General features: G+C 44.0%; 1 protein-coding gene across 1 annotated transcript in view; it reads left to right on the plus strand.

Annotated features, from left to right (window-relative positions):
- The window catches only part of LOC308467755 (PABIR family member 2-like), a 41,369-nt gene that overhangs the window by 13,445 nt on the left and 15,186 nt on the right, over window positions 1–12,738 (plus strand). Inside the window, 5 exon segments of the mRNA XM_080989465.1 lie at window positions 2,318–2,361; window positions 2,837–2,891; window positions 3,051–3,152; window positions 5,785–5,873; window positions 9,332–9,396. Of these exon segments, the coding sequence (XP_080845591.1) occupies window positions 2,318–2,361; window positions 2,837–2,891; window positions 3,051–3,152; window positions 5,785–5,873; window positions 9,332–9,396 (355 nt within the window).

A 12,738-nucleotide genomic window follows, 5' to 3' on the forward strand; every position in this document is an offset into this window, starting at 1 on the left:
AAGGTGAATGTTGGTGGAGGGAAGTCACAAGGGTGTTTTAATGTTTGTAATTGGTGTCAGTAGCGTATGTGAAATATTTCTGTTTTCCTGTTGGTTTGTATATAAAATAAAATAAAATTTAAATAATAATAATGTATTTCTACTGTGCCCATCTGGCTGGGTTTCCCCAGCCACCCTGGGCGGCTTCCAACAGAACACTAAAAACATAATAAAACAGGCATAGGCAAACTTGGCCCTCCAGCTGTTTTGGGACGACAACTCCCATCATCCCTAGCTAACAGGAACAGTGGTCAGGGATCATGGGAGTTGTAGTCCGAAAACCTCTGGAGGGCCGAGTTTGCCTATGCCTGGAAGAAGGGGCAGGGGAGTTTGGGGTGGGGCGGGCGGGCAGGCTTCCTCGCTGGCATCCTCTTAATATTGACAACTAGAGGAAAGTTTCCTGTACTTCGCCGTTGAGGGCTTTCAAGGTCTGCACTGACACTTGGAATTGTGCCCCAAAACGCCCCGGGAGCCTATGCAGGTCTTTCAGGACAAGTGTTATGTGGTCTCGGCGGCTGCTCCCAGTCCCCAGTCTAGCTGCCGCATTCTGAATTAATTGCGGTTTCCAGGTCACCATCAAAGGTAGCCCCACGTAGAGCATGTTGCAGTAGTCCAGTGATGGCCAAATTTGGCCCCCTCCAGCTGTTTTGGGACTACAACTCCCATCACCCCTAGCTCACAGAACCAGTGGTCGGGGATGATGGGAGTTGTAGTCCCCAAACAGCTGGAGGGCCAAGTTTGGCCATCACTGCAGTAGTCCAAGCGGGAGATAACCAGAGCATGCACCACTCTGGTGAGACGGCTGGCAGGGAGCTGGTTTCTGCTGCTGCAGAGGGTCGAGATGTGAGCTTCCAGGTTTGAAAGCTTCCTGCAGACAGAAAACGAGCATGTTGGGGGGAAATGTATCTTCCTGATACATTTATGTTTTGTGTGCATCTACGCGGTTATTTATAATCAAACGCATACAGTGGTACCTCGGGTTAAGTACTTAATTCGTTCCGGAGGTCCGTTCTTAACCTGAAACTGTTCTTAACCTGAAGCACCACTTTAGCTAATGGGGCCTCCTACTGCTGCCGGAGCACAATTTCTGTTCTCATCCTGAAGCAAAGTTCTTAACCTGAAGCACTATTTCTGGGTTAGCAGAGTCTGTAACCTGAAGCGTATGTAACCTGAAGCGTCTGTAACCCATGGTACCACTGTATTACCCTATCCTCTGTGATGGTACAGTTTGGCTGCACCATGCAATTCTGCTGATACACCCTGGTGCAAATTTATGTATTTTTTCCGTGTATAAGACTAGGTTTCCCCCCCAAAAATTAGGGGGGGCATCTTATACTCGGATATATCTTCCACCCATTTTCTTAAATCTGATTCCGCCAAAATAGTCTTATACAGTGGGACCTCAGGTTACATACGCTTCAGGTTACAGAACATGCTGATTCCTGGACCGTCTGCAGGCCAGATTGAAAAGGCGATTGGGCCGGATCCGGCCCCCGGGCCATAGTTTGCCTACCCATGCTGTTGATTTTCAGATCCCCGCACCACACTCGAGCTTCTGCATAGCTGCGCAGTCTTACAGCGCAGAGGCGACTTTCTGCATATAGCCCACCAATTCTCCATGGGATTGTCGGGGGAATTTCCTGGCTAATCAAGTATCTGTCTTTGCTGCTCTGTCGTGAATTTCTTCGCCGCTTTCGATATGTGACAGGGAGCTAGGTCCTGCTGCAATATCTCAGTACCGTCAGGATACCTCTTTCTCAGCTCTGGAATAACTCTCTTTCGTAGAACCTCAATAGATTGTGGCGAGCTCATCATTCCTCCTATTGGCTGCAGGCTTCCGACACCACAATGACCAACTGGCTTTTCATGTTTGTTTTGAGTACAGGATAGCGAGTGAGATAGAAAATATTCTTTGTTTCAGTTCATTTGCACAAGGCTGTATAGGATGTAGCAGTGGTGGCCAAACTTGGCCCTCCAGATGTTTTGGGACTACAACTCCCATCATCCCTGGCCTCTGGTCCTGTTAGCTAGGGATGATGGGAGTTGTAGTCCCAAAACAGGCATCCCCAACCTGCGGCCCTCCAGATGTTTTGGCCTACAACTCCCATGATCCCTAGCTAACAGGTCCAGTGGACAGGGATGATGGGAATTGAAGTCCAAAACATCTGGAGGGCTGAGTTGGCCGATGCCTGATATAGGATATATGGTTGATATAGGAAGTGATATTTTGCGGAGCAGGAAGTCATTAAGAACTAAGCTGTGAATTCTTGTACTCCAGGAGGAAGGAGTGGATTTGATGAACAGAGAAGCGGCACATGAAAGGTAGGTGCAACTGAACTGCTGTCTTAAAAAAAGGAGCAAATATACCCACAACGTAACTTGCTGTGTTTAACTGTATAAATTATTTATACATCATATAAATATAACTCTTTTCACATTATCTAATTGAGTAGAAGCAATTAAAGACCAACATTTAGAACAGGAAATACAAATAGATCAGTTCTTATATACGTAATGTCCAAATAGAAGCTTTTGTGTTCCATGTATGTACAAATGAATCAGTTTTTTTAAAGGTAATGTCCAAATAAAAGCTTTTTGTGTTCCATGTATGTCTTTACAAATACAAGTGTCAGACGCGACAACTTTAAGAAGCAGTACTTGCAGAAAATGAACTTGTTCTTTGTAATGTTCCACATATGCCTTTGCAAAGTATAGTTGTTGTATGCAGTTGCTGTAAAAAAGAAGAAGAAGCGACTGTGTTCTCTTGTCACCACTGATGAGCCTTTTTGTGTTTTAGGGAAGTCCAAACAGCACTGCAGATAAGCCAATCATGGGAAGAAAGCTTGAGCCTGGTAATCTTTTTACAGATGTTTAATATTTTAATTTAATTTAATTTAATTTAACCAGTGAGCTTAGAGTGGGGAATGAAGTGATTGGCTGTGCTCTTTTTCACTGAGATTTTTGCAGCGCAGCCCCATGAGGCTGTCAACATGACCCTTTTGTGTTCTCAGAGTGACAACGACTTGGACAAATCGGAAAAATCCTCGTCTCCAAAGAGGATAGACTTCATTCCCATCTCTCCGGCACCTTCGCCCACGAGGGGGATTGGAAAGGTACGCCAGAGAGCTTCCTCAGTTTAGGAGTCGCAAGGGAGGTGGCAGTGTGGGAAGACTTTTCTATACAGCAGGGACGCCCAACTCCCGATAGACTGTGATCTACTCTCGCAGTATAAAAAAAACTGGCCGGGATCTACCCATTGTCGTTGGATGGATCAAAGTTGTGGAGCTTTTTTTTGGGAAGCCAAAGTGGTTGACCTTTTCCCCTGGAAGCAAATGAATGAAGGAGACGGAATATATGAATGAATGGAACGAAATACATGAATGAATGGAACGGAATATATGAATGAATGAATGAATGAATGAATGAATGGAACAGAATATATGAATGAACAGAACAGAACGAGCGTTGCGATTCACACAGAACATAATCAAAGGTCACTTATATATAATACACAGTTGAGGGTCCTGAATCCGCAGTCCGATAGTGCAGGGACAGCCAACTCCCGATAGACTGCGATCTACTCACAGTATTAAAAAAAAAACTGGCCGGGATCTACCCATTGTTGTTGGGTGGATCACAGTTGTGGAGCTTCCCCCCCCCCCCCCCAGAAGCAAATGAATGAAGGAGACGGAATATATGAATGAAGGGAACGGAATATACGAATGAATGGAACTGAATAGATGAATGAATGGAACTGAATGAGCATTGCGAGATACACAGAACATAATCAAAACTTGATTATATAAAACACAGTGGAGGGTCCTGAATCCACAGTCCGATAGTGGAACTTAATTTGATGGCCCACTTTTTTGCTAGGGAGCAAAAGTGGCTGATCTTTTTTGGGGAAGGCAAAGTTGTTCAGCTTTTCTTAGGAAGCCAGAGTGGTTGAGCTTTATTGAGGATGCAGTAGTTGTTGAGCTTATTTTATTGTGTGTGGGGGGGGAGATCCCTGAGGGACCAGAGATCGACCAGGAACACCCCACGATCTACTAGTAGATCGTGATCTACCTGTTGGACGTGCCTATTATACGGGAACTAAATGATATTTAGTGGTCTTTGGGAGTCCTCAGATCTTTTGGACCGATAAGCTCATTCATAATCTTCAGACAGGGCTGTGGACACCAACCCTTCTGGTTGCTTTTGTCAAGAACTGGAGGGATCAATATTTTGCAATATGTTTATAAAACTTCATTTTTTCCTATCATTTTTATTAGTTTTTTGTAAACATTTTAAACATAGCATTCAACTTATATATAACATAGAAAACATTTGGCTAAAACAGCCGGAGACTTCCCTCCTCCTTGACTAATGGTTTTCTGTGTATAAGACTAGCCCCCCCCCCCCAAAAATAATGTCAAAAATTTGGGGGCGTCTTATACACAGATACGTCTTCCCCCCATTTTCTTAAATCTGATTTCCCCAAAATAGGGGGTATTTCCTACATGGGGGCATCTTATAGGCAGAAAAATAAAGGTAAAGGTACCCCTGCCCGTACGGGCCAGTCATGTCCGACTCTAGGATTGCGTGCTCATCTCGCTCTAGAGGCCGTGAGCCGGCGCTGTCTGAAGACACTTCCGGGTCACGTGGCCAGCGTGACGAAGCTGCAGCTGGCGAGCCAGCACCAGCGCAGCGCACGGAAACGCCGTTTACCTTCCCGCTATAAAGCGGTCCCTATTTATCTACTTGCACTTAAGAGTGCTTTCGAACTGCTAGGTGGGCAGGAGCTGGGACCGAACGACGGGAGCTCACCCCGCCGCGGGGATTCGAACCGCCGACCATACGATTGGCAAATCCTAGGCACTGAGGTTTTACCCACAGTGCCACCCGCGTCCCTAGGCAGAAAAATACAGTACTATTAAATCCAAATTGTAAATTGACCATTTTTAAATTACCGTATTTTTCTGTCTATAAGGCGCCCCCATGTATAAGATGCCCCCTATTTTTAGGGACTCAGATTTAAGAAAATGGCGGGAGATGGCCCCCATGTATAAGATGCCCCTCAATTTTGGACACTATTTTTTAGGGGGGAAACCTAGTCCTATAGACGGAAAAATACGGTACTATTAAATCCTAATTATAAATCAACCATTTTACACTTTGCAATAATGGATAAAGTCCACCTTACAAAACTTCTGGCAACCTTCCTAGCGAAGTTAGTTTTTTACAATTGTCTTTCAAGTATTCTGTAAATTTATTCCAATATTTCAGGAAAGTCTGGTCTTGCTGGTTCTGAATTTTCCCTGCAAGTTTCGCCAGCTTGCCATAGTCCATTAATTTCGTCTGCCCCTCTTCTTTCGTTGGGATCTCTTGTATGCTTCCAACGTTGGGCTAATAATATTCTTGCTGCAGTTCTTGCAGATAAAAACAGTCTTTTATCTTGCTTATGTATTTCATTACCTACAATGCCTAGTAAGAAGGCTTCTTGGTTTGTTTTTTAAAATAAATATATATTTTAACATTTTTTAAAAGTTCATTATAAATCATTTCCCGGAAAGCTTTCACCTCCTTACAGACCCACCACATAGTTTAAAAGTACCTTCCTTTTCTTTACGTTTCCAACAACGATTCCTTGTTTTATGCATTTCAGTTAATTTCGCTGGTGTTGATATGTTGATAAAACTTCTTATTTCTAACGACAGAAACATCATTTCAGGTGCTTTTCAATGCTGTGCTTGTCTTTCCTAGCAATGCTTCTCTCCCTCCCTGCAAATGTTTGTGTGTAGTAATGGATTGCCTCCAAGCCCAACTCCTAGCCCCATAAGGAGATTTTCAAAGTAAGTCAGTATATCTGCTGAAGCGTTTCTTAGTAATCAGTTTGACTTCTGTACTGTTAACTTATACATGACCTATGCCTGCAAATGGAACAGATCAGGGTGGATAAAAAGCAATGATTTAAATATATATATGTCAAAAAAGATTTTTTTATTTAAATCGGATTTTTTAAGAAAATTAAATCAGATTTTTATAATAAAATGCTTTTGGAGGAAACATCTTTCTAAAGATAGTTTTCTATTTAACTGACATTCGAGTCCAAAGGCTATTCATCAGGAAATAAGGATTTTCATTTTCATTTTTCAAAAATAATAAATTTTCAGAGTAGTTTTTACAGTTACATAAAAAATGACTGATTTGGTTCTACTACAGTCATACCTCAGGTTAAAGACGCTTCAGGTTGAGCGTTTTCAGGTTGCGTCCTGCGGCAACCCAGAAGTACCGGAAAGGGTTACTTCCGGGTTTCGCCACTTGTGTCAAAATGACGTCACGCGCATGCGCAGAAGCGGCGAATCACTAAACACACGCAGACGTGGGTTGCATTCTGCTCAGGTTGTGAATGGGGCTCCGGAACCATAAAATTACTCATCTCCTACTATCCTTCCGAGAAATATCCCACCCCACCCTCCCTCTATATATCAGGGTCTGGGGACTTCTGGTTCAGTGTATCTGAAGAAGTCTGCCTGCGCACGACAGCCAAGTGTTATTATCAATGAATACAAGGATTAAGAAAAAGTCAGTCATGGAGGCGCAGGTCTGTAGTCCTACTACGCTTTCGTTTCGGAACCATAAAATCACTCATCTCCTACTACCCTTCTGAGAAAAACCCCACCCCACCCTCCACTATATATAAGAGTCTGGGGACTTCTGTTTCCGTGTATCTGAAGAAGGGTGCATGCACACGAAAGCTTATACCAAGAACAAACTTTGTTTGTCTCAAAGGCGCTGCTGGACCATTTTTAATTTTTTATTTAGTTATTCCGACTGTGTCCGACCAACGCGGCTGCCCCCCTGAATCTAGATGCATGCTGATGGACAGTGTGTGGCGTTGTGTTTGTTATTATTTATTATTTCTTTTATTTCTGCACCGCCCCATCCCTGAAGCTCTCGGGGGGCTTCACGTTAAAAACCACTTGCATAAAACCAACACGAAAACCAGATTATCAGTTGTATAATTTAAACATCATGTGTGTTTCCTTACTTGTCTACTCCAATACAGCCACAACACGTGGTTAATGAATGTAATAAATGCATTTATTAATAGTAGAATGTCACCCCAAATTTACAATTTCCAAATAAAATAGATACCAGTCCATCACCAAAGAGTAGTCAATGTAATGAGTTAACATTTCAAATAGTGCTGAAGCAACCTGTATATTAAATAACGAATAAACAATAAATTAGGAATACACACCAAGTATTTTTTTTAGAATATCCATACAGATAAATATAATACTTGGGGATCAGTGCTTACTAACCAGTGTATCTAGCTGATGCTGATAAAACCAATGTATAGAACTTATAAGGTTATTCACAGATGTATCAAATAACAAATAATTAGGATCAATGTAGAAGAAGAAGAAGAGTTTGGATTTGATATCCCGCCTTTCACTCCCTTTAAGGAGTCTCAAAGCGGCTAACATTCTCCTTTCCCTTCCTCCCCCACAACAAACACTCTGTGAGGTGAGTGGGGCTGAGAGACTTCAAAGAAGTGTGATTGGCCCAAGGTCACCCAGCAGCTGTATGTGGAGGAGCGGAGACTCAAACCCAGTTCCCCAGATTACGAGACTACCGCTCTTAACCACTACACCAAATGTAAGAAACTTTAAAGGTACAGTGCATCAAATCTGGCAGCACACCGCAAGCTGAAACCATAAAGTCACAGGCTGGTTACTTAAAGCCCATTTTTAAAATAAATTTATTTCTTCTGACAATTTATCAGTTATACAGTGGTACCTTGGGTTATAGACGTTTCAGGTTACAGACTCCGCTAAGCCAGAAAGAGTACCTCAGGTTAAGAACTTTGCTTCAGGATGAGAACAGAAATCGCACGGTGGCGGGGCGGCGGCAGCAGTGGGAGGCCCCATTAGCTAAAGTGGTGCTTCAGGTTAAGAACAGTTTCAGGTTAAGAATGGACCTCCAGAATGAATTAAGTTCTTAACCCGAGGTACCACTGTAATTTAAACATGTTATGGGTTGCCTTACTCGCCTAAGCAGATAGCAATTGGCATTTCTGATGTTATGTAACTTGTCATTATTGTGTTTTATTTTCTGGAAAGGATAGCATTTATTTTCAACTTTATATCGATTTTATTAGCATTGTCCTGAAAATACTGCCCCGTGTAGATATGCTTATTAAAGAGCGGACTCGTGTAGCAGAGTTTCATTTGATAAACTGCTAGGGCACAAAGTCCATCTTCGGTGAAATTCCTTGGCGGTTAAAAATAGTAACAGTGCTTGCTTTTAAGGGATGAAAGCTTGTGAAAGGCTACTCTTTGTAAGGATTGGGTGGAGTATCTATACAGCATTATAATCAGGGTGGATTTGATTTAAATCGATTTATATCACAATTTAAACCACTCGTCAGTCAGACTTGATTTAAACCACTAGTCAGGAAGACTTGATTTAAATCCCTTTTTACAGAAAGGTTCAACCTTGCTGGCATCCTCTGAATACTGACAACCAGAGGAAGGTTTCCTTTTTGGAATGATAAAATCCCTTTTTAACAGAAAGGTTCAACCTTGCTGGCATCCTCTTAACATTGACAATCGGGAGGAAGGTTTCCTTTTTGGAATCATAATTTTTTCCAGTTATATAAAAAATGACTGATTTGGTTATACCATTAGAAATACTTACAAAATTATGGTGAGGTTTAATAAGTTAACTGTTTCAATTTGGACAACTTTTCTGCAGTACTTGATTGGAAGGAGAAAAATAATCTTTTCCTGCACAACAATTTAAACAATTTATTTAACTAAAGGAATAACATTATAGCACATGTATCCATGTTTGTTAACTGATGTGGTTAAACTATTTTTTTTAAAAAAAAAACCTTAGACTGAGTTTTAGCACTTAAAACAGGCATCCCCAACCTGTGGCCCTTCAGATGTTTTGGCGTACAACTCCCATGATCCCTAACGGGACCAGTGGTCAGGAATTATGGGAATTGTAGTCCAAAACATCTGGAGGGCCGAAGGTTAGGGATGCCTGATTTAAAACAAATCCTTATTTCCTGATGAATAGCCTTTGGACTATAGTGTAACCTAAATGGAAAACTATCTTTAGAATGATTTAAAAATCCGATTTAAATTATTAAAAAATCTGATTTTTAAAAAAAAACATTGATTTTTATCCACCCAGATTATAATTTTGAAAACACAATACAGTAGCTTTAAAGTCGTCTTGTCACCTCAGAAGTTTCCCCATTCCTAGGTTGACCGTAATCCGGCTTTGATTTTAGCAGGAGGAGCCAGAGTCCAATCAACTGCATCCGGCCCAGCGCTCTTGGTCCCATCAAAAGGAAAGGTATGTGCAGGGGCAAAGGCAGGGGGGTGCCGTGGGGCCGTCCGTCCCGGGTGTCACCACTGGGGGGGGACACAAAATGCCGTGGGGCCCTCACCGTGGGGCCTGCGGCCTGCCCGAGCCATGCGTCTTTCCTGCTCCAGATCAGGCATGGCCAAACTTGGCCCTCCAGCTGTTTTGGGACTACAACTCCCACCACCCCTGACCACTGGTCCTGTTGTTGGGATATTGCGTTCCACCTTAAGAACAGACGTGTGGATTGTTGCATGTCACATGTCTGTTTACAGTCCAGCACAGCTTGGAGGATGGATGGCGGCTAACAGATTGAGGTTGAATCCTGACAAGACAGAAGTACTGTTTTGGGGGGACAGGGGTGGGCGGGTGTGGGGAACTCCCTGGTCCTAAATGGGGTAACTGTGCCCCTGAAGGACCGGGTGTGCAGCCTGGGAGTCATTTTGGACTCACAGCTGTCCATGGAGGCACAGGTTAATTCTGTGTCCAGGGCGGCTGTCTATCAGCTCCACCTGGTACGCAGGCTGAGACCCTACCTGCCTGCGGACTGTCTTGCCAGCGTGGTGCATGCTCTAGTTATCTCCCGCTTGGACTACTGCAACGTGCTCTATGTGGGGCTACCTTTGAAGGTGACCCGGAAACTGCAATTAATCCAGATTGTGGCAGCTATTCTGGCGACTGGGAGTGGCTCCCGGGACCACATAACACCGGTCCTGAGAGATCTGCATTGGCTCCCAGTACGTTTCCGAGCACAATTCAAAGTGTTGGTGCTGACCTTTAAAGCTCTAAATGGCCTCGGTCCTGTATACCTGAAGGAGCGTCTCCACCCCCATCGTTCAGCCTGGACGCTGAGATCCAGCACCGAGGGCCTTCTGGCGGTTCCCTCATTGCGAGAAGTGAGGTTACAGGGAACCAGACAGAGGGCCTTCTTGGTAGTGGCGCCCGCCCTGTGGAACGCCCTCCCTTCAGATGTGAAGGAAAGACATCTGAAGGCAGACCTGTTTAGGGAAGTTTTTAATATTTAATGCTGTATTGTTTTTAACACTTGATTGGAAGCCGCCCAGAGTGGCTGGGGAAGCTCAGCCAGATGGGCGGGGTATAAAGAATAAATTATTATTATAAATTATTATTATTATTATTATTATTATTATTATTATTATTGCTGCGAACTTCTGTTTGTGTATTGCTTTTGCTTTAGCTGTCTTGCTTTGGACACGAAGGAAAGCAGACATGTTTTCCTTTTGTCCTGATGTATGCTGAATAAACTGCTTGTAAATATGCTCACACAACCTCTCTTGCCACTTCTGTTTGCGTGTTTACTCTGCTGAGTAGAGTGTCCCAGCTTCTGAAGCTCGGGTCCAGATTCATGCTGATCCAAGGACTGGAGATAGCTCGGAACACCAGCCGGTGGGCTGGAGCCAGCTGGGGGCCTGCCAATTGCCCCCGTTTCCTTGGTTGCATGCCAACAACAGGGTTATGGGCCCAGATCCACGGCACTTACACAAGAGTAAGGCTGCTGATGGATGCTGCACCACCTGGCATTTGATGTGTGTGCCAAGCAATTAAGGCCGCTGAGAGAAGCAGGCTGTGTTGATTTACGACCTGCTAAGATAAGCAGTTGTGAAGAGCTCAGGTCCTGGCTGAAGTAAAAAGCAGGAATGGATCTCTTACAAGCATCAGATGGGGCTCCCTGTCCACGTCTAAATGGACACAATTATCAGACCTGGGCAAAGTACTGCAAGGGTCAATTGAGAAGGCTTGGGGTATGGAACACTGTTTCTGAAGATCCCCCAGCTCAAATAACAGATGCATGGTCTGCAGCCAACTCCAAAGCAATGGGGGCGATTCTCCTGTCAGTAGCTCCGGAGGAGTTAATTACCCTGGCTGGCAAGGCGTCTTCACGCCAAATGTGGAAGGCGTTGAAGGAATCGCATCTGAGACAAGAAGCTGGGTCTGTATTGCTTTACTTCAGAAAGCTGCACAGAAAGAAGCTTGAGCCAGGGGGAGATCTCAGAGCCCACGTATTGGACTTCCAGAAGTTAAGACAGGAATTAGTGCATATAGGTTTCATTATGCCGGAGTCTTGATTTGCGGTCCTGATTTTGGACTCCCTGGATGAGAGTTACCACGCTGTGGCAAGCCAGCTGGCTACTCTACTTGCTCAAGACCTGACTGCAGCAAAGGTTTTGGCTGTCCTCCAAAATGAGTGCAGTGGTACCTTGGGTTAAGAACTTAATTCGTTCCGGAAGTCCGTTCTGAAACTGTTAGTAACCTCAAGCACCACTTTAGCTAATGGGGCCTCCTGCTGCCGTTGCACAATTTCTGTTCTCACCCTGAAGCAAAGTTCTTAACTCGAGGTACTATTTCTGGGTTAGCAGAGTCTGTAACCTGAAGCATATGTAACCCAAAGCGTATGTAACCCGAGGTACCACTGTATGATCGGAGGAACGCAGAACCCGATTGCGTGCTTCAGGGAGAGCAGACTGCGATGTCATCTGGGACGGCATTGCAGCCACCAGGGGAAGCTAAGGCTTTGGCAGCTGTGAAATGCTAGTCCTGTGAGAATCAAGGTCACGTCCAACGGAATTGTCCAAAGGCGAAAGATAAACAGAGAAAAAAGACTGCAGATGGCCGGAAGAAGGGGGGCCAAAAGCCCGAAACAGTGCAGAACAAGGCTTTAGTTGCTAGCACTGCTTCTCCAAAAGCCAAAGCCTGATTTGTTGTGGATTCATGCGCATCGCAGCACATTGCGAGGGACAGACACTTGTTTATCTCCTTTATGCCACAGGATGGGGCAGTTCAACAGGCTGATGGAAAGACATTGCGGGTTGCTGGAATTGGGACAGTGAAACTGACAAGCTTGCACACCACCATCAGCAAGGTACTGTATGTTCCTGCTTCAGCAGACAAATTTGCTCAGTATCCCACAGCTGACTGAGCAAGACTTTGAAATTTCCTTCAAGAAGGGGGTTTGCATCATTTGGAAGAACAATGAAGGAATCTTGCATGCTGATTTTATAGATGGATTGTTCTTGATAACTTACGATGACACTGGTGTTAATGTGCCTAATGTTGAATCTTGTTGTGTTGCACAAACTAACAAAGTTCTTCATTTAGATTGTATTCATACACATCATCAAAGATTTGGTCACATGGCATGGCAAGCGCTCGCCAAGATGCCAGAGAAGGTTCAAGGTATGACAATCAAACTCTGCAGGTATTATATGAAATGTGTCTCTTGTGCAGAAAACAAAGTGAAGGTTGCACCCAAAGGCAGTGTCTAGCAGGCAGGCGTCTAAAACCTATTAGCTAGTCCACGCAGACCTGGTTGGT

The sequence above is a fragment of the Podarcis pityusensis genome, assembly GCF_964106645.2.
Source record: "Podarcis pityusensis genome assembly, chromosome: W".
Taxonomy (NCBI): Eukaryota; Metazoa; Chordata; class Lepidosauria; order Squamata; family Lacertidae; genus Podarcis; species Podarcis pityusensis.